General features: G+C 53.6%; 7 protein-coding genes across 7 annotated transcripts; 5 read left to right on the forward strand and 2 right to left on the reverse strand.

Annotated features, from left to right (window-relative positions):
- Positions 1 to 12: 12 nt before the first annotated feature.
- Positions 13 to 849, forward strand: J4E79_010088 (uncharacterized protein; the record flags this gene model as incomplete). Its single annotated transcript, XM_049358928.1, has 1 exon — positions 13 to 849. One exon carries the CDS (start codon positions 13 to 15, stop codon positions 847 to 849), a length of 837 nt encoding a protein of 278 aa, XP_049206661.1.
- A 1102-nt stretch (positions 850 to 1951) lies between these two features.
- On the forward strand, positions 1952 to 2527 carry J4E79_010089 (uncharacterized protein; the record flags this gene model as incomplete). The annotated part of the gene is made up of 2 exons (XM_049358929.1): positions 1952 to 2110; positions 2168 to 2527. 2 exons carry the CDS (start codon positions 1952 to 1954, stop codon positions 2525 to 2527), a joined length of 519 nt encoding a protein of 172 aa, XP_049206662.1.
- A 3802-nt stretch (positions 2528 to 6329) lies between these two features.
- MFS1_2 (MFS sugar transporter) lies at positions 6330 to 8081 on the forward strand (the record flags this gene model as incomplete). Its single annotated transcript, XM_049358930.1, has 4 exons — positions 6330 to 6335; positions 6393 to 6821; positions 6870 to 7649; positions 7710 to 8081. 4 exons carry the CDS (start codon positions 6330 to 6332, stop codon positions 8079 to 8081), a joined length of 1587 nt encoding a protein of 528 aa, XP_049206663.1.
- Positions 8082 to 9586: 1505 nt separating this feature from the next.
- J4E79_010091 (uncharacterized protein) lies at positions 9587 to 10714 on the forward strand (the record flags this gene model as incomplete). The annotated part of the gene is made up of 2 exons (XM_049358931.1): positions 9587 to 10094; positions 10152 to 10714. 2 exons carry the CDS (start codon positions 9587 to 9589, stop codon positions 10712 to 10714), a joined length of 1071 nt encoding a protein of 356 aa, XP_049206664.1.
- Positions 10715 to 11217: 503 nt separating this feature from the next.
- On the forward strand, positions 11218 to 12518 carry J4E79_010092 (uncharacterized protein; the record flags this gene model as incomplete). Its single annotated transcript, XM_049358932.1, has 2 exons — positions 11218 to 11264; positions 11315 to 12518. The coding sequence occupies 2 exons, from the start codon at positions 11218 to 11220 to the stop codon at positions 12516 to 12518; spliced, it is 1251 nt and encodes a 416-aa protein (XP_049206665.1).
- Positions 12519 to 12836: 318 nt separating this feature from the next.
- Positions 12837 to 15209, reverse strand: J4E79_010093 (uncharacterized protein; the record flags this gene model as incomplete). Its single annotated transcript, XM_049358933.1, has 3 exons — positions 12837 to 13376; positions 13425 to 14388; positions 14503 to 15209. The coding sequence occupies 3 exons, from the start codon at positions 15207 to 15209 to the stop codon at positions 12837 to 12839; spliced, it is 2211 nt and encodes a 736-aa protein (XP_049206666.1).
- An 872-nt stretch (positions 15210 to 16081) lies between these two features.
- J4E79_010094 (uncharacterized protein) lies at positions 16082 to 19670 on the reverse strand (the record flags this gene model as incomplete). Its single annotated transcript, XM_049358934.1, has 2 exons — positions 16082 to 19367; positions 19489 to 19670. 2 exons carry the CDS (start codon positions 19668 to 19670, stop codon positions 16082 to 16084), a joined length of 3468 nt encoding a protein of 1155 aa, XP_049206667.1.
- Between the last annotated feature and the right edge of the window lie 824 nt (positions 19671 to 20494).

Consider the following 20494-nt stretch of genomic DNA (forward strand, 5'->3'; position numbering starts at 1 on the left):
CATTCACATACCATGGCGACGCCAGCAGCCACCAAGCGCCTCACAAGAGAATACGCTTCCATCTCCAAATCACCACCGCCATTCATTACTGCACACCCTTCGGATAGGAACATCCTAGAATGGCACTACATCATCACCGGCCCACCAGACACACCCTACCACGGCGGCCAGTACTGGGGCACGCTGAACTTCCCGCCCGACTATCCCTTTGCGCCGCCCGCAATCCGCATGCACACACCGTCCGGTCGATTCCAGCCCAGTAGCCGGCTGTGCCTCAGCATCTCCGACTTCCACCCTAAGAGCTTCAACCCCGCATGGGAAGTCAGCACGATTCTAACGGGCCTGCTGAGTTTCATGACCAGCGACGAGATTACTACGGGTAGTGTCCGGGCATCAGAAGCAGAGCGGAAACTCTTCGCCAAGCGCACACGGTGGTGGAACAGCACAGGTGGTGGCAGCAAAGCATCTGGGTCAGACAACGCCGGTGGTCGCCAGAACGGCAACATCCGGGCTGGAGACGGCGGCGCAAAGTTCAGACACGAGTGGCCGGATGTGGACGAGGAGAATCTTAAGTGGATGAAGGAGAACCGCATCGACCCCCTCACGGGCCTACCACGGCCGGCAGCACCAACCCCTTCGCAGCAGCCAGCATGCTCGCCCGACGTCTCCGGCCTGCGACGACGCCCCGGCACAAGCGCAACGGTTGTTCAGGATGCAGCGCAAATAGCACGCGATGCAGGTCAAGGCTGGCTGAGCCGCAACAAATGGAGGATGGTCCTCGGAGCGATGATGCTATACATCCTAGTCGCGAGGGTATTAGGCGACGGTGCAATCGCAACTCCTGCTTAGACGGACTGGTCATCACAGGATAGGGCATAGTATAAGGATAGTAGGGTAATGTGCATCAGCGGAAGACACAGGTCACGATTCGTTCAAGTCGGCATTTACTTTGGCGTTGGCGGGCGCTCGGCATACCCAAGTTTCAGTCGAGCACTCTGTATGATACCTTTGATAGTAGCAAACAAGGACAAAAACATGCTAATGTTCCTTCTCCAATCCGCTCTCTTCTGGTCAGTAATGTTTGACTCTGGTGTTGCGTCACGCGCCGCCGACTATCCTCGCCATACCCTTGTACTGTCCTGAGACTATCATAAGAGTGTTGACATGGTATTCCGTACCTAGCTTCCTCCCCATCTACTCCAGCGGACCTGACAACCCGACCGTCAGTGACAGCCCCGTCGCGTCGCCACAAGTGCTGGGTGGACCCAACCGGCAAAACTAGGCTTCTTACGGCCACGCTACTCACGCGACAATGCGATGACGCAGTGGAGATCCCCCACCAGCCACAGCATTTCCATGCCTCAATCTCAGGCAACCTTCCCCAATTCCAAGTCTGACATTGCAATATTGTTTGCTCAGCCCACCATCGAAGTCTACAACTCGTGGTTCGAATGACACTTCTCCACACGTCAGCAAACCAGCCGACTCAAAGTCCTAGCTAGCCCTGTGTTTCGCATCCCCCACCCATCCCCGTCCCGTTGGTTGGTCCCTGACGTCGAAAGCTCAAGCTTAACAAACGCATTTCCCAGCTGTACATGCAGGGATGCGCATAGGCTGATCGGCAGGGTCGATGCGAGCTACGGCGGGCGATTGGGTGGCTCAAAAGCTTCAGTGTAGGTTGACACCTTTTCCCCGTAAACGTGCTTGATAGATCGCGCGGCGGCCTATGATGGTATGTGTGCATGCGGACTTTGTGGGACGTGGGATCGTCGTTTTTTACTTCGCGCAGGGTTTCGGTCCCGGTGTCGCGGGTGAGAGGTTGGAGGTATATAGGTGGGAGGGGTGGGACGCTGTTGGCGTTTGTTTCGAAACATTTTCGTTGACATTTCTGCCGTTGTTTAAGTTATCTGTGTGTCTTTTTGATCTGACATTACTGCTATTGCAATCAAGCATGCGCTTCTCATCTCTTCTCTCCTTTGCCATCGCGAGCGCATCCATCTGCGCTGCGCTACCCACAGATTTGACCAACTTCCTCCTCGTCACCACCTCGCAAATAGATGCTAGTGCGAATACCTCTGAACTCAAAGCCGTATCCGCCACCTCATTATTCGTAAGCCCATACAGCAACCATCCGAAGTAACCCATCGCAATATCTAACATCGCATAGGACCCGTTCCATCAACCCGCTCTTCTCCTCCGCCTCACAGGCCCCGGTTACGGTTCCCTGCCTAACTTCACCCTGACAGACGGCACACTTTCCACCATCGCTTTGGCGCCCTTCGGCAACACGTATTCTCGTTTCAATAGCACGGTTGTGACAGCCGGGTCAGAGTTGCAGTTCCTCGCTTCGGTGCAGCCAGCGGGCAATATCGCGTTGGACGAGGGATACCTCTTGACGGTGGATGGCCAGAGGGAAGGCTGGACGATATGCGAGGGTGCGCTGAGTAACGAGGTATTGAGCTGGAGGGGCAATGCGAGTGATTGCACGAAGACGTATGTGCATGCTGTGTTGAAGGCACCGTACTAGACTCGAATGTATCCGGGGAGCGGAGACAATTTGACCAATTCGAGTAACAGGAAATGGCATTTGATGGCATAGCCTCAAGAGAGTTGATCTTCATCCTGTGCCGTTGAGGAACTTGCGCCACCAGACTGTTTCCGCGTCCAGGAACCAGGGGCTCGCTGCTGCGATTAGTTCTTCTGGTGATGGCGCTGTTCCTGGACCCAAGTGTGCGAGAGCCATGACGAAGACGTCGCAGGTTGTTAGGCTTGTGCGTGCGAAGACGCTATTGGTGATGTGGTGTGGCATGATGGCTCTGACGTTTCTCGCGGAGGTAGTGTGCTGGGATGGTATATGTCTGAGCGAATCTTATCGGCTATGCGGCGGTGGAGACCCGACGGCTGAACGAAGAAGGCGAGGGTAGTTGTCAAGATATCAGGACATTAGAGTGTGAAAAGTCCCGCAATGTACTGGATGATATATCTATCATCGGCCGTTGCATGGGTGATATATTTCGTGTTTCGGGGGTCAGCCGTTCGCGCTTTCTACTCGGTTCTCACAGGTGAGAGCACGGTGTACCTCACCGCCTGTCCCCAAGTCTGTCGACGAATTTCGGCGATGGCGATACCAGCTGGAAACCCCACGCTGACGTCCCGATGAGGCAGTGCGCGATACCTGCTTGTAGTTTGCCTCTTTCGATCTCCACCAACAGGCTGGAAGCTTGGGAGCGGGATATATGCTGCTTGCCGATGCGAATGGCCAGTGATACCGACGTCGTGATAATTGGTGGGACTAGCACAAGCTGCGGCCCGTTGTACGCGTGCTGACGGTCTTGTGCAGTTCGCCACGGTAAGCCTCAACAAGTTGATGAAATGCTGGCGTTGGCTTTGTCGCTTTGGTGGTTTGATGGCGGTCCGACGTCGAGAAAACTGATAGCGAGTGGAGTCGTGGTTTTGTTGCACAATACGTACTGGCAAGTACATGTAGACATGTGACATCTTGTCATGTTTATAGCAAGGGCAGCTGCCCGCGTCAGCAGGTCCACCCACGCGATCTCATGCAGGAGTATCACTCTTCCATCTCCGCCAGCCCAATAGTCAAGGCCCAACTAGGAAAGCAACGATGGGGTCTGGGTGCGGTACGACTCGAAAACATCGTTTTCCAAGATGACGTTGGTCTGTGATGAGGCTATAAGTGTGCGATACTGTGATGCGCGTTGCGATTGGGAGGTGGTGTGGTGTCGCGTCGTGCTACTGGTTCGCTTACTCGCGGTGAGCAGCGAATAGAAGGCGAAAGCTTCCAGTCAGACACCTGAGAGGTACTCAAGTTGCTTTTTCCAGAGATGAGCGTGGAGACGACCATGGGTGGACATGCAAACTTAAGGGATGTTTGAATATTGAGGTCCGAGTTTCGCAGCGAAGCGAAGCGGGTGTGGATGTCGCCGAAGACGGGGGAAGTTGGCAGGTTCAATCAGGAAGCCGGGATTCTGCTCAAGAGTGCTGACAAGCGTTCTAGACTCCTCAGAGTCAGTTAAGGAGGTAATGCGATAACAGAAGGTTTTCATGGCGGAGCCTGAACCAACGAGATAGGCCATGATGTGTAGCCAATGTCTCTGATGTTCTTTTCGAAAGTGATGCCGACATCTTCTGCTGCACGGTGATGGATGAGTCCACTTGCTTACAATCCAAGCGTACTTTCACCCTGATGGTCTGGGCTCAAGCCGAATTGGACTGGATATTGCGAGACGTCCGACTTCATTGTGTGAATCCCAACTTATGTTCGCAGCGTCATTATATGACAAGACTTAGCTACCAAGTACCTGCAGCACAGTCTCAGATTACCGAAGGGTATCGGCTCGACGGATGTCACCTGTTTGGTCACAAACACATCTAGGAATCTTCGAGAAAGTCCATCCATGTCGGACAAGCCCTGTTCCCAAAGGTTTAAGCTAAGCTCGGGATCGTGGAACCATTGTAACAATGTCTAACACCCACAGAGAATGGCTGATGGGGGTGAGCTTATTATCACACCACATCAATGTATTGAAATGCAGTACAGGCTAGACGGTCAATAGTCAGGCTCAGAGACCTACCTTAGATCCTGTCAGGCTGTCAGGACAACATTCGCATGCGTTCGTCGCTATGCTCGGTATACTGGGTCAGCAGTCGCATTTTGTTCCCAACTCTTACTCCCCTTGTACACTCTTATGGCATGGGCTCGGCAGTGGATGCCATGCCGGAATGCGAAGATGCACGACCCGGCGTTGATTAAGAAGCGGTATCATCTGGAGAACGCCCCGAATTACACAAGAGCTGCTAAGATCTCATCGACGCGGATTGCCGCCGAAAGCAGAACGCTTGTGCTGCAATTGCGCGTCGTACGTCTTGCAAGGGCGGAAGCTGTAGAAGAAATGAGAAGGTAGTTGCCGCTTCTTGCCATTCTGTATGGACGGAACTGCTGGTTGTGCTCAGGCTCATCCGAGCGGCGGCCATGGGTATACCTAAGGCACCTTGAAGATGCAGTAGTCCTTACCGAGCCCCGCATCTTGATGAAATTGCTCTCCTTGGATCTCATCTTGGCTTCGCCAGATTTCAAAACCAAGCCACAATGCTGCGCACGCATGTCAGCGAAGAGACCTTGAAACTGGGTGCGAATGGCATCGCCGGCTGTGTTGCTCGAAACAGCATTCGATGCGATCGTCCGTATAGGCAGTCGCTACAGAGAAACGCCACAATGTTGTTTTGATCGAACTGTTGGCTGGTGTTGGATTTTCCAGGGCGGAGTAAAGCCAGCCGAGAACTGGGGTCGACGGTTGGCGGCGCCGCTGCGTGCTTGGCGCCTCCCGCCTCTTACGTCGCGATCGCGACCTCCTGGCCTCTCTTGCCATCTCATCTCGGAAACCACAGCACTTTGCGCGCATTAAAGACAGCATTCTATGTCCGAGGGGTTGAAAAGCATTGTCGCATCGCTTCTACGTGTTGCCAATGTCAAAAGTTGACCTGAACAGTATGTTCCTAGGATTCCACCTTCACCGTGGTCGTGAGATGATCGTGCGATTGCCGCGCCTCTGCCCAGGCTTGTGGCCAGCGCAGGATTCACGCTTCGGTCTATCTTTACAGTTGATGGCCACGGCAAACGCAGAAAACCACCTGCAACATGTCAGAAGTCAAGTGTTTGAACGCAGCGGAACCGAGTACCTGATCCTTGAGTGTGGTTGGAACACGAAGCTTATGATCTGCGGATGATTTTCCATATTGAATTATGGTCCGAGACAACAAACCAGTATCTGCTGTATCTCAGGTCCATGTCTCTACACCTGCGGATTGCCACGCACATCAGGGCGGTTTCCATTCCACAACATTACTGGTCTTTACTACTTGGACGCCTTGCCAGTGCGACAGCACGGGGCCGGAGTAGTATTGGCAGGTGCCATTGCATTGGAAACCAACACGGCGTCGAATTTGCTCCTATTGGATGCCGTTATGCACAACCACTATGGGGGCCACCCAGCCATGCACTACCCCAGGACATGTTGCCGGTTTTCTGTAGGATCTGCGTAAGCCCTGGTTCAACACCCGTTTGCGGGGTCACAACACTCTCACATGTAACCAACCACATCTCCCGTCAGCAAGGCTACAATCGGGCGGTAAAGAGTGCTGTAGTGAATAGTAAACCCAAGACTTTCCGCACAGACTACATCCATTAGGATCACGCGCTCTCTCCGCGCTCTTGGGACCATAAATCTGCAGCCTCCCAGCTCTTGACTGTCCTCTCTCTCACATCGCCCCATAACTCTATCAACCGATACTGGTCACAGCGACTTGGCAAGATGAAGGTAGGTCCTCGTTCTCCCAATTGCTCCTGAGTGCACTCGCTGACAAGGGCGCTATAGTTCCCACAAATCTACAATGTCTACGCCATTTGCGGCTTCGCCGCGCTTGGTGGTATCCTCTTCGGTTTCGACATCTCATCGATGTCGGGTGCGCTGGGTACTCCCGCCTACAAGAACTACTTCGGCAACCCTAGCGGTACTCGCCAAGGTGGTATCACTGCGTCGATGCCGGCAGGTTCTCTCGTTGGTGCTCTGTCTTCCTCCTTCCTCGCCGATCGACTTTCGCGTAGGAACGCTGTACAAATCGCCGCCCTCATCTGGATTGTTGGCGCTATTCTGCAGGCCGCCTCCAACGGCGTTGCTCTCCTCTGTGTTGGTCGTCTTATTGGTGGGTACGCCATCGGTATCTGTTCCGCCATCGTTCCAGTTTACCAAGCCGAGATCGCGCCCAAAGAAATCCGAGGTAGAGTGGTGTCGTTGCAACAATGGGTATGTCGCTCTTTGATACGTGTATGTAATCCAAACTGATTCCGGCAGGCCATTACCTGGGGTATCTTGATCCAATACTTCATCCAGTACGGCTGTTCCTTCGTCGATGGAGGCGTCGACAACCCGAACCAGAGCACTGCGGCCTTTAGAATCCCATGGGGTGTTCAAGCTGTTCCTGGCGCAATCCTCTTCATCGGATTCTTCTTCTTCCCTCGCTCCCCTCGATGGCTGGCTTCCAAGGACCGCTGGGAGGAGGCCCTACAGGTTCTTGCCAACCTCCACGGAGGCGGCAACGTCAACCACCCCAAGGTTCTTGCCGAATACAAGGAGATCGAAGAGGCGCTTGCGTTCGAGCGTGAGATTGCTGAGACTAGCTTCGCCGCCCTGGCCAAGCCTCGCATTGTCAAGCGTGTCATCCTTGGTATGTCCATCCAGATGTGGTCGCAACTTTGCGGTATGAACATCATGATGTACTACATCGTCTTTATCATGCGTGGAGCGGGTATTGCCGACGAGCTCCTTACTGCGTCGATTCAGTACATCATCAACGTCGCCATGACCCTACCAGCTATCCTCTACCTCGACAAGTTCGGTCGTCGTCCTGCTCTCCTCTGCGGATCCTTCATGATGGCTGTCTGGCTATATACTACAGGTGCTCTGCAGGCTTCCTACGGTATTCCTAACCCAGACACTACCGACAAAGATATCTCTTGGGTGGTACCTCGCGAGCACAGCGCCGTTTCCAAGGGCATTGTCGCTTGCTCATACCTCTTCGTAGCCACGTTCGCTACCACATGGGGCCCAACGTCATGGACATATCCGTCCGAGGTAAGTTCTCACTGTAAGGGATGCATGTGAAACGTACACTGACTTGTTCTACCTCTGTAGATCTTCCCCGCCAAGGTTCGTGCGAAGGCCGTGTCGCTCGCTACCGCCGCCAATTGGAGCTGGAATTGCATTCTTGCTTTTGCCGTTCCCCCTCTTCTGTGGTCCATCAACTGGAAGATGTACATGATCTTCGGAACATTCAACGCCGTCGCCTTCATCCACATGTTCCTGACTGCCCCGGAAACTAAGGGCAAGACCCTTGAAGAGATGGACGACGTTTTCGACTCTGGTCTTCCTGCCTGGAAGGCTGGCAAGGTTGAGTCGCGTCTCGACCGTGTCACCCGCGACATTGAGGCCGGTAACCTCAAGGTCGGACGTCATGGTCACGACCACGGTCATGTCGAGAATGTTCACGCTGAGCCCAAGGTCTAAACGGACATCTTTAGCGACATCGTCTATGCAATGACGAGTGCTGTATTTTGCCACCCTTTGGTTCCTGGTTACTGGGACTAGATAGGCGTTCCAGCGGTTTGTTGGGTTGCATTCGGTTATAGAGTTACGACCATCGTCGATGACGCCGTTCACGACTCTATCTGAGCGACTTCAAGTTGTTTAACTCGGACAGCCACGTAGCATAGTCCATGAATCCATTCACTAATATCTTATTCCCACAATCGTACCTTACTATCCGGGTATAGAGTGTCAAACAGCCATCACTAATCACGGAAGGCCTACACATGTAGCTTAGCTGACTTCGAGTGATAGGTTCGGGCTACAAGGGCGAAGCGATTATAGTCCGTCTTGGAAGGCAGAAGCGCCGAAAAAGAGCCGCATTGTCTTGGTGACGCGATACTGCGTTTCGCGTCCATGCAGGGGCTGTGTGAACCAAATTCCATCGCTATCAGCGATTCCCATTGCGGCTATAGGATGGCGCAAGCCCAAGATGTCGCAACACCAGGGCCAAGGGTGTTGGCGATATTAAGGCGCACGGGACCGACGCAGCGTGTTCAGCCGTCCACGGACCTCCTGCTCTCGACGAATGCTGTGGCAAGGTTATCGCAGGAACGAGAACGAGTGGTTCGCTATTCAGCGCACGAGTGTGTAGGAAAACCTTCGCATGCGTTGCATATGCAAGAAACGACCAGAAGTTCTTCGCATGGACGCCTTATACCTGTTGATCCCTTCTGGAAATACAGCAGAACGGCACGGAGATGGGCGATAATCGACCCAGGGTTATTTCCATCATGGGGGCGACCGACAGAGTTTCGCTTCGGCTGAGTCGCCGATTTGACGCGAAAGCGAAGAAACCACTCAGGTACAGGTGCAACCCAACTGGGCAGCAACGTAAGTTTAAACGCACGAGGGGATTGAGTTCCGACTGGTTGCTTTTTCGCTTAAACATGCTGATCCAATGTTATCGATGATGGGGAAGCAGATCCCGCGCCCCGTTGTGGAAATCTACGATCATGCAATGCGCTACTAGGTCCCCCGAGCCCAATCAACGATTACCAGGGACTAGCATTGGGGCTCTCAAATCCGCGCCCCCGTTCTGACCCCGTCTTCAGCTGTATGGTTCATGACATGGCCAAGTGTACCAAAAACGCCACGAACCCGTCAGGCACCCATGCATCGAGTCAGTCTCTGGGGTAGTGTCCGCAACGCCTTCTGCTGTCTGCGTTCCTCTCATGATGAACCGTCTGCCACCACTGCAACCACACTGAATTATAGTTGCAACATGTTCGCTGATCAGCATCTTGCAGCATCTGCGTCGATCAGCAAGGCCACCAACACTCTCTTTGATTGAAATACCCCAGGATTCCACTCGGATATCGGATTCTCCAGTTCAGTTCGCTATCTCAACGAATGCGCTCTCTACCTCACCCTCATTCATCTCATTACTTTCGAAGTCGACGGAAAGATACCTGACTACCTTCACCATGTCGGACAAAGATTCCGAGTCCGGCGTCACTGGCGGCGTACAGGCCAGCATTCCTATCCTTATGACCATGTCTGCATTCCTCGCCATTGGAATGTACAACATGGTTGAGATCCTCTTCCTCATCTTCGCCGTCTTCAAACAACGCCGCGGCTTGTACTTCTGGAGTATGCTCATCGCCGCAGGAGGAATCGCCCCTCACGCCATTGGGTTCATCCTCAAGTTCTTCCAGGTCACGAAGCTTGACTTGCTGTCGAGCGCCATCATCGGCGTAGGCTGGGTCACCATGTGCCCGGGACAGTCTCTTGTACTGTATTCTCGACTGCATCTTGTTGTTGCGGACGCCAGGAAGATCAGATGGGTGCTCTACATGATCATCTTCACCACGATCGCTCTCGGCGTCCCTCTATTCACCTTCGCCATGGGCGCGAACTCCAAAGATTCCCTCAAGTTTCTCCCGGGATTCGAGATCTACGACAAGGTCCAGATCGTTGCTATTTCAGTCCAGGGTAAGTGCTTCTATCCGAGTCGCATGTGAGACAGACACTGACTTTGTACGCCTGCAGAGATGGCCATATCGGTTATCTACATCTTCCGAACAGTAAAGATGCTCCGTGGAGACTGTGGTCGACGACGTGGATCTCTTCGAAAGCTTTTCATCCACTTGATCATCGTCAATGTCGCAGTCCTCGCGTTCGACATCACGCTTATCGCAGTCCAATTCTCCGGCCACTACGAAATTCAAACCACATACAAGACGGCGATTTACAGCATCAAGCTTAAGATTGAGTTCTCTGTCCTCAACCGCCTTGTCAATCTTCTGCAACACAAGAACCTCTTCGGCGATGGCGCTACACGTTGCCATGATGTGGAAAGGTGGACAGACAACAGGAGGACGTACAGCTCGAGCAACCGTGGCGGTTTCACAAAGATGGAGGAGAGTGGCTCGATAGCGAATAGCGACAAACACTCTTCGGTCGTGACATGCCCGGCCAAGGCCGGCTTCCGCATGACAGGGAAAGCTGATGTGGAGTTGGATGACATCATGGATGATGCTACGTTGTACTCGGAGGGTAGCAAGAGCCGAAATAACTCGGGCTGCCAGGGCGATTGTCGCAGTCAGTGTTGATACCCAGGTAGTGTACCGTAAAGGCAACTGCTTACTATATAACGAATGAAATAACGACATCATATACCCCAAACTCGTTCACTATGCGATTGACTGTTGCTACGATGTGTATTTTGTCATCAAGTCGTGAAGCGCCAAAGACAACAGCACTACTACCTGCCGACCAACGGCTGATTATAGCACCGGCTCTATGAAACACCCATGCCGCAATATTGCCTTAGCAGCCCAGTCTTACCTGACACCAGGTGAGGTTGTCTCTCACTGCTCACTGCTGACTGATCACTGCCACGTTTTATCGCCACTCTCGTTGGCTAACCTCTTACAAGTCCGTCGCATATACAAGCTGTCTATTGCGGTAGGAGGCTTCCTCCATTCTCCACTAACCTGCCTGTACTCCAAAAGTCGATCATACCAGCAACCTTCACTCAAACGCAACTGGAAAGTCCGAGATGGGCGTCACCACACAGCACCCAGCAAATCTACAGCCAGTGCAGCCTCCCCCAATGGCAGCCCCACCAAAGGTTACTTACTCCGACATGTTCCTCGATATGTAAGCAGGTGATTTTGCAGTCTAAAGCGACTCCTCTAATGCCCTAAAAGGATCCAGGGCAGCTCCATCACAGTCATTGTCGGTCAATACCCATCATCTCGGACCTACACCCTTCCTGTCGCTCTACTCTGCGTTCACTCTATCTACTTTCGCGATCAAATCGCTCGTATCAACGCCACGGTGTTGAAGGATCATACAGCTAGCAAGAAGCGCAAACGCGCCAACTCCAACGGCGAAAAGAACGAGGAAGAGAATGAGGTGGTGATCAAAGAGGAGGATGGAGAGTCTGCCAAAGAAGAAGACAAGACAGAGGAGACGAATAACGAAGAAAAAACCATCAGGTTGCCAGACGTCGATCCCGCCATCTTCGGCCTCTTCCTCAAGTTCATCTACAAGGACACATACCCATCCAACGTCGACGCGAGGACTCTCCCGAACCACGCCCATCCCTATCCGAGGACAGCCACCGCAAACAGGGCAGCTTCCGTTCCAGCGACGACCGTAGTACTTCAGCAGCCACCCACCCAGGCGCCGTCTCACTTGCAGCTCAACGGCCCACCCGCCCATATCCGAAACTGGACTCCAACAAACATGCCACCCCCTCCTATCCCACACAACACAACCTCTCCGCAACCCATCCCCCCTTCAATCCACGCCTGGCTCCTCGCTCAACGCCTCGGCGCCTTGTCCTTCATGAACCACACCATCCAACACATCTATTCGGGAATCGGTCGTCACTTCGCCCTAACCCCCTCCCTCATCGACCACGTATGGCGAGAAACCACACCCTCATCCTCTCCCATATCAACGATTCTAACACCGTCTCCCCTCCGCAACCTCCTCCTCCACACCCTAACATCGTACTGGTCGCAGCCGGGCCCACAGCAGAACCCCAACGCCATCATCTTGCGCTCGTTGTCTGTGTCTCACGGACAAGGCCATTTCTCGACGGGTTTGAAAGACGCGTGGGACGGGCTGTTTAATGAGCACGAGGATTTGAGGAATGAGTTTATACATGGGCTGCAGGCGGGTCCAGGGCAATTGGGGGTTGTGGGGGTGTATTTCGCTACTTCGGGGACTGTGGTCGTGGGGACTGGAGGCGGGGGTGGGGATAGGAGCGAGGCTGTGAAGGGAAAGGAGAAGGAGAAAGGTGAGGGTGTTGCATGGGTGGATACGGGCAAGGGGTTTATCATCAAGGAGGAGGAAAGTGGTGAGACGAAGGTTATGAATGAGACTAAGGCGACCCGTGTCTAGGGGGTGCTGCCTTTTTGCTGATGGATGTCTTCTTGGATGGCACGAAAAGTTTGGGTTATGAGTTCGGCATTGAAAGTATACAAAAGCGCACGGCTTAGGCCAACTATGATTTTTGGGCAAGGAAAAGTTGGCGTATCGATCATAGAGTCATTACTACATCATACCTTATCTACGGTGATCGTCGGGTATTTACATCGTTTGCTCAGTTCCTCGGCTCCTCGTCTGCTCATTACTTTTACACGCCCCTTGGTATCATTACATCCGTTTCCAATCCAATCTTTCAATATACACGTCGCAAACACCATGGATGTACGACCCTTAACGAGTCCAAGCATCAGCAACACGCTCTTGCCATTCATGCTCCATATCCTCTGCGCACTGCTTGCAGACTCCCATACGGCAAACATGAATGTCGCACTCCCAGAGCTCTTCTTTGACATCTTCGTTGCAACGGTCGCAGAAAACAGGGACAGAGACATGCTGTTTGTAGCCCACAGCGGTATGTAGATACGGTCGAACTTCCAGGCTGTTGATGGCGACCTCGTCGGGTACAGTCTTGAGGTTGATAGGGTGGAAGATGTGGCCGTTCTTGAGACAGTAGTGCTCTTTGAATGATGACCTGGGCGGGAGAGGAGGTGTAGCGTGATCTTCTTTGGGAAATGGGGCAGGAGGGATTTGCTGGTCGGCAAGTACATCGAGGTCGAGACGTTCGGAAAGAGGGCGTTGTTTGGTGTGGTCGTAGTCAGACATCCAGTCTTGGACAAGAAGACGTGACTCGTCGCGGGGAAGCTTCACTCTCTTGTCCTTGTCGAGGCGGTTGAACTCGCTAGCGGAAAGAGGGCCACGCATTACGGTAGGCTGAACTTTGTTAGTTGCATCTGTAGTAGTTGAGAGATACTTACGCACCTCCACATGCTCACTGCGCTCGTTGAATGGACTGATCTTCTCGTCATGTTGAAAGTAGTAGGTAGGTTTGAAGGGGGCCTTGAGCTGACTAGATAGGGCTAGCAGGGGCAGTGGGTTAGGTGGGGCAACCGGTGCGACTCGTGTGGGTGGTGCAGGCGGTGCCAGAGGTACAGCTGGTTTCTTCCTCATAGGCGGAATATCGACAAGCTTGACCATACCGGGTGTGACCCGCATGAAGGGTACGGGCAATGATACGGTCGTGGCGTCATGTAAGGTGGGCTCCTCGTCCAAGTCATCCTCGTCGTCGCTGTCAACCTGGCTATCCGCACCACCGCAGAGCTCACACGCTCCTGGAGCGGCGTGACAACGCTGTGCGGCTGCGAAATCCGCTTTCATGGCCTCGTTAGACGCCTTCAAGGTAGCGTGTGTGTCGTCGAGAGTGAGTCTATCAACGTCGTTTTGGTCTAGCACAGCCTTGCTCATTGCTAGTCGCGCCTCTGCTTCGTCAAGCAAACGGTCTTCAACCGTTTGCAGTGGGCCGCGGAGGCGGAACACTGTAGACTGCAGAATTGCGCCATTTTTGACGTCAATCTCGTTACCAGGATGGGCCGCGAAGTTTTCTTGCTCGTCTTGAGCCGTCTCATCGATGACTTCGTCTGTGAGTGAGATGTCGTCCTCTTCCAACTCGTACCTGATGTTCGTTGTGAGCAATGACTCATTACGCGACCGAGATAGCGGTGCCTTGGAAGGAGCTTTTGCATACTCAGAGATATCGTTCAGCTCAGGATCATGTTCGCTGATTCTGTAGGAAGTGCGCAGCTCATCGTGCGACGTCTCTGTAATGGGTGCCATCCTCTCGAGCTCCTTAGGAAGCTTCTTGCGCATACGTCTTCTCGGAGCTTCGGGAACAACGGGCGGAACAGGTGGGAGCGAACGGAACTGGCCATGGCGTTCGGCGTCGCTACTACGGTATGTATCAGTATGTTCTTCTGGACGCCACGCTAGAGAAACAGCTGCGACGCGCCCCATGTCGGCTTCACGGCTAGCATTAGATGGTGCAGATGGGAGTAAGCCTAACATTCGCTGAGCTTTCCGGTTAGTGTTGCCCCAGAAGCCCTTGGGCTTTGGTGGCTCCATGTCAAGGCCCTCTTCCGTGAATCTCGTCTGTCTGTCCGACGCGCTCTTCTGAGTGGTTATTGCCGACATAGAGCCTCGCCTTGTCGATATCGGGCGTACCGGTAGGCTATCGTAGCCGCCATCGTTCTGGGATGGACGGCCTACAGAGGTACTCCGGGGTCTACCAGGGCTAGGTCCAGTGTCCACGCCCAGCAACTGTGCAGCCTTGATAGGCGTCAACGGCGGTAGAGGCGAAAGCTGGGGAGTAGGCTCATGGGAGCTGCTCGGGCGGTCTTGGTCCTTTGCCTTGCGGCCGAATTTGCCATGCCTTTTCTTGCCCTCCGTGGCTACTGTTGATGCGCTTCCTGTTGTGGGTGTAGGCGAATGGGCGGCCGGCATAGTCGAAAAGCCATCGGATGGACGCGCTGGGAGAGGGCGATGACGGTCGCCTGGAGGGCCACTGTTGTGTACGTAGGAGTTGACCATAGGATTCGAGGGCGCAGAAGGAGGTGAAACATGAGAATGTTCAACTTGATCCGTATGCTGTGCTGCGGTGACACCACTCGCATTCTCCCTCCCGGCGAATGAGTCAAGACCGAGATTGGGAGTAGTGTTGGAGCGCGGTGCGTTGGAACGGCGCGTGTTGCGGCGTCTCTGGCCACCAACCATCACGGCGGCAGGGCGCATGCTCCACGCGGGGTTGGCGGAATCAGGTACGACCATTGTCCCAAAGGAGGTATATTTTCGTGTACTGTATGGTAGTGCCGATTGGCGGTGGTGCAGGTGCGCGATTCGAGTGCGACGAGGCAATCAAACCAGAACGAAAACAGCGACCCAGACCAAAGAAGAAGCGCGACACCTATCGGTGCATTGGGAAATCGCAATCGGATTGCGGTTGTGGAATGTGGTGATCCGCCCAAGTGGTGACTCGACCACAACAAACCGAGCTTGGAGCTCTGTCCACCAACAAACGGAGCGTGTTGCCGCACAATAGCGGCAGTGAATGAGGAAGGCGCGGCATAAAGATGACGTAGGCGAGGAGAAGCTCGAGACCAGCGAGTGAAGGAGGAAATGAGAGAATCAGTCGCTTCCGATATGTTTACTACGTACGGTGACGCCTGTTGAATAGACACAGATTTGGGAAGGAGCATGTTGCGACGGAAAGAACGACCCCGAAGAAGAGAATTATAGAGTAAATAGAGTTAAACGACGCTACGAGAAAAAGAAGACCTTTGCTCCTACAAACCATGTAATAAGATCTGGGGGTATCTTTGTGTACGCGATTGTGCTACGATCCATGACTTCGCTCGTGTAGCATCCGTCTCTGTGCACTGATCTCAAACCCAACGTCACGTAACACACACTGCACCCGAGACCGAAAACGCTTGACTGACCTTCACAAGAAGTCGGAGAATAGACGAGGGAAAATTTCTGAACCCGTGCTACACGCTGGAAACGCGGATGTTGTCTCGACGTCGCAACTTCCAACCCCTGCGTCTAAGGCCTGCCATCGCTTGTCTGAACCACCGACGAACTCTATGCTACGAGCCCGTTGTATGTTTGTCACTCTTGGGGCTGCTAAGCCTCGCGACCTGCTCAGTGACAGTGCTGCCACTTCTTGCTCGCCCGGCCTCTGGGGACGCAGGGATATCGATGGAACTCCTCAACCCCACTCCGCTGATCCTGCCAGCAGGTGTCACTGGTCTTGCTTCCTCAGAAGCCTTGGGTGGTTCGCCAGTCGACTCCATTGAATCCGGCTCGCGGGTCAATGTAGCTGACTTCGATGACTTGCTGCTGGGACTTGCGCCAAGACCTCGGTGAACCTCCAGTGTGCTGGATCCATGGAGGAAGTCGGAGATGTCTGCATCGCTCGTGCCTTTGCCATCCGGTGTTTTGGGTGGACCTCCGGAAGGACTTCGCGGGCTTCTGGGCATGTTAGGCTGGAAGAACTTCTGAACAGCGTTGCGATCATCCACTTCATCCTCCTCATCACTAGTCTCCCCGAAGTAAATACTGTCCCAATCGCCCGAGCCCACACTACGGGTCGAGTCGGTCGTATTCGATCTCTTGGGTATCCTTAGACTGGGCGGCTTGAGCGGGGCTAGCTCGTCCGCGACTTCCCTCATCTCGCTATCAGTGCGCTCGATAGGTGGCTGCAGTCGCTCCTGTCCCTTGACGTGTTCGCCATCTTCGTTGATTGGCTTGTTCACAGCTTGTGCACGATCAAGGGCGGGCTCCTCTTCATCTCGCGTGTTTGCCGAGTAAGTATCTGCGAAGTGCGTATCGCAAAGGTGCTTGACGACAGGCCAACCATAGGCATTGGCAAACATACGACGCACTATCATGTTGTTATGAGCGTCGGGTTCAAGGCTGACGAGAACCTTGCGCCAAGAAAGGTCCTTGTGATAAGCGCGAGCAATCTTCTCTTCCACGCGCATCACACTCTCGTCGACACTTGTTGTCGATGCCTTTGAAGCAGTACTATCACCAGAGAAGTTGCGTACTGGCTTCGTCTTCGTAGGTGGCGGCGGAATGTCTTCAGGATGGTAGATTCTGTCGTGGAAGATGGTGCGTGCTCGAGTGGACGGGTCTGTGATCCAGGACTGGGGAGGAACAGGAGGGTTGATCAGGTCACCAGCAGACTCGAAGATGGTCGTTTTGGGTGGTGCTAGGTGGCTCTTGGGATTATCGACAATTGAGTCTCCACGGGTTGCTTGGGGTCGCTTCCTTGGTTGTGCGCTATGTGACGATGTCGCGTGATCTGCTTCAGCCGGAGACAGCTCGTCTTCTTCGTCTTTCCCAATAGTCTGACTACGACTAAACATCTTCTTGTCGCGCGAAGTGTGCTTTCCAGTCGGCCTGATGTAGCTCCACCACTGCATCAAAGTGTTTTGCGGCTGAAAGTACTGGTCGTTCGGCTCCTTGGCTTCTGGACTCTTCTTCCCTCCTTCGATGGCCTGATGGGCTGTTGGCTCTGCAGTAGATACTTGTACTTCGTCTTCCTGATTTGTGACGTCGGCGCCTGGTAGAGGTACGGTAGTATCGTTGCCATTGTAGGTTGGCGACTCGACCCCAGAACCCTCATCGTCCGAGAATCCAATTCTGGAGGGGTTGGGCGAAGAGTTCTGCCCAGTAATCTGGCCGTAGCCCCATACCGCTACTGTGCCGATGAGACCGTTCTCTCTGCGAGCCTTTTCAACACGACCCAAACCTCTCCAGTCTAGGAACAGAAGACAGCTTGTCCGTAATGGTACTATACCATCGTTGACAACATTGGAGTACAGAGTACGGTTTCGGAATCTTCGCAAGACTTGGTGCGCCGGCCCAGTTGGCAGGATGCGCAGCAGAGGCTTTGCGCCGGGATCTTCCTGATGCTGATCATGCGTCTGGTTACCAAACACGTTACCCATAGCCGTCCAGCCGCTCTTTGCCAATGTTGGTGCTCTCCATGTAAGACCGAGATCCTGGCCTGTCCTCCCCACTAGGCCAAAGTCCAGGGCAAATTTCACGTATGTGGGGTTCTCATTGCTCAGTCCTAAGAACGGAGACGCCATAGCGATGAAGTTGATAGGCTTGATTGTGTCGAAGAAGTTGGGAGAGTGCTTGTGGATGTATGCGATTGCGTACGTCTGTACCAGTCCTCCAAGAGAGTGGCCGATGAAGCTGATGCTTGTGAACTTGTATGCGCGCTTGTCATGTCCTGGGGATGTGTGCATCACACTGCTACCGTGATGGGACGGTATGCCTTCGTCAGGCTTGTCTTTCGTTGGCGAAAATGTGTTGGACAACTTCTGGCCCATGGACTTCTTGATCGGCAGGTATGGTTGATCAGGGTAGGTCAGGTTCAACACGTACTTAGCGAGCCGCTTCCCGAGATACTGGATACCACGTTCTGTGCGTATTACGTTGCCGTCGAACCCTCGAACAATCACATCTTCTTCATCGTCATCTTCCTCATCATCTGGTATGTCCTCTTGGCCGCCTGACAGTGGTGCTGTCGACGCATCTTGATCCGATCCGGTCTTCTTGGCTCCTCTTTCCTCTCTTCGCCGCCGTCTTCGATCTTCCCGCGCTTGCTTTGCCGTCGCATCAATGCTCTCTTTCAGATATAGCATGTCCGCGCCGAGATTGCTGTGTAGACCATGCGTTACTATCACAAGGTGTATATTCTTCTTCTTCTGTCGGTTATCCGTCGGACTGCTATGATCCTTTGATTTTCTTGAAGAGACCTCATCCTCCTCTTTCCACTCTGGTAGCTCCGGTGTATTCCACAAGCTCGTAGTATCGTCAACCACTAGCTTGACCGCCTTCGAATACACCCCCTTAGGCTGTGCCGGATGGTGCGAAACATGTTTCTGGCTACCCTGTTGATGATCTTGTACTTTTCCTGGAGTTCCGTGGCTATTGCCAGTGACAGCAGTAAAGCCTAGGTCCAGCGATCGTTCGTCGCGTGCCACCAACAACTCATAGTTTACAGACGCGGAATTGGAGAAGATGATTTGCGACGCGATCTCGATGATCCATGTGAGGCTCTTCGGGGTGCCATCATCCTCCCTGATATCGTTTCTGTACTGTTCAGGAACAGTCAACTTAGTGTTCCAGTATCCACCAGCCTTGACATTGGGCTCAAAGTCAGGCTCGCCGTATGTTGCGTCGGACTTTTTGTTCGGGTTGAATGTTGAAGGGTAGGCGGATACGTGAATCGTGTATGGCCCGTGGAGGTATGCGGCGCGTAGGGGTATGGCGGAAGAGTTTCGTATGCGAACGTGGAGGCTGGAAGGAGGCGGTAATATGCGGTCTTCGGAGGGGGTGTATGTGAGCGTGTATCTGCATGGCGACTTAGTAATCCGTCCTACAATCTCCCTAAACGTTGTCGCGCTCTGTCCATCTCGTATAGACAGTGCGTACAGCGTCCATGCCATCCCGCCGGCAGACCCTGAGAACTCACCTCACAACCTCTCCCACCTTGACGCTCCCCTTTTGATGCAGCAGCAACATCTTCAGCGCGCGCTTTTCCTCAGCTTCGCGTTCCTTCCGCGACTTGACACACACAAAGTACGAGGGTTCAGGGCGTTTGCGGCCCGTGTCGGCGATGTGAGCGAGGGAGTAGGTGCGAGGCGTGAGCAGCATTTAGCGGATCCAGCGGAGACCGGTACGACCAATGGACAACAGCCACAGGCGCGTCATAGGACATGAGTAGTTGTGGCTGATCGCTCCGTACGAAATAAATATGGAGCACAGCGAACGTCGCGATGGCCGGAAGGTGATGATGTATTTGCGGACTGCGAAGTTTAGTAACCTGGTGATGGTCACGCACGCGCTCGTCGGAGATCGTCGCACGTCATTGCTCGCGTGGCAGGCGCGCTGCACGAGGGAGCTGGCAGGTGTATCCCGACCGAGATCGATCTGCGTGGTTTCACCATCTTGACAGGCTTACAGAAGCTTGACGGATATGTCAGATGCAGCATCAGATAAGCGATGATTTGTTGGGCGTGTTTTACGCGTTCTCGGGTTCCAAGACACGCCCTGCGCCTTCGTCGGGACGCTTCTCGGCCAATTCCGACCTCGTTCCTCCAGCCTCTTTCTTTCCACACCTTCGTCACGACTCATCCGCGTCAAGCGTACAACACGTCGAGAGACCGCAGGCTTCCTTTTTGTCAATAATTCTGTCAGATCTGAGTAACATGTATACCTCATCATGCTTTCAGATCGACGCGGTACCCTGCATGAGGACGTCTGTAGACCCTCAGGTACTGATTAGCGCAGCCACGTATTCGGCAACTTGCTTTTCAGATCATCGCAGTACATGTGTATACGTACTTCTGGAGACCCTCAGGTATTTTTCAGGTCACGAAGTAATCACGAAGATGACGCGTGGAGAACTTCGACAATCCATCACGGAGTTGGACGCCGTCTGAGTACACATTCTTCTCACCAACATCATCGTTTCAGGG

This window comes from Alternaria viburni, assembly GCF_023758015.1.
Source record: "Alternaria viburni strain BMP 2772 chromosome Unknown scaffold_28, whole genome shotgun sequence".
In the NCBI taxonomy this organism is placed as follows: Eukaryota; Fungi; Ascomycota; class Dothideomycetes; order Pleosporales; family Pleosporaceae; genus Alternaria; species Alternaria viburni.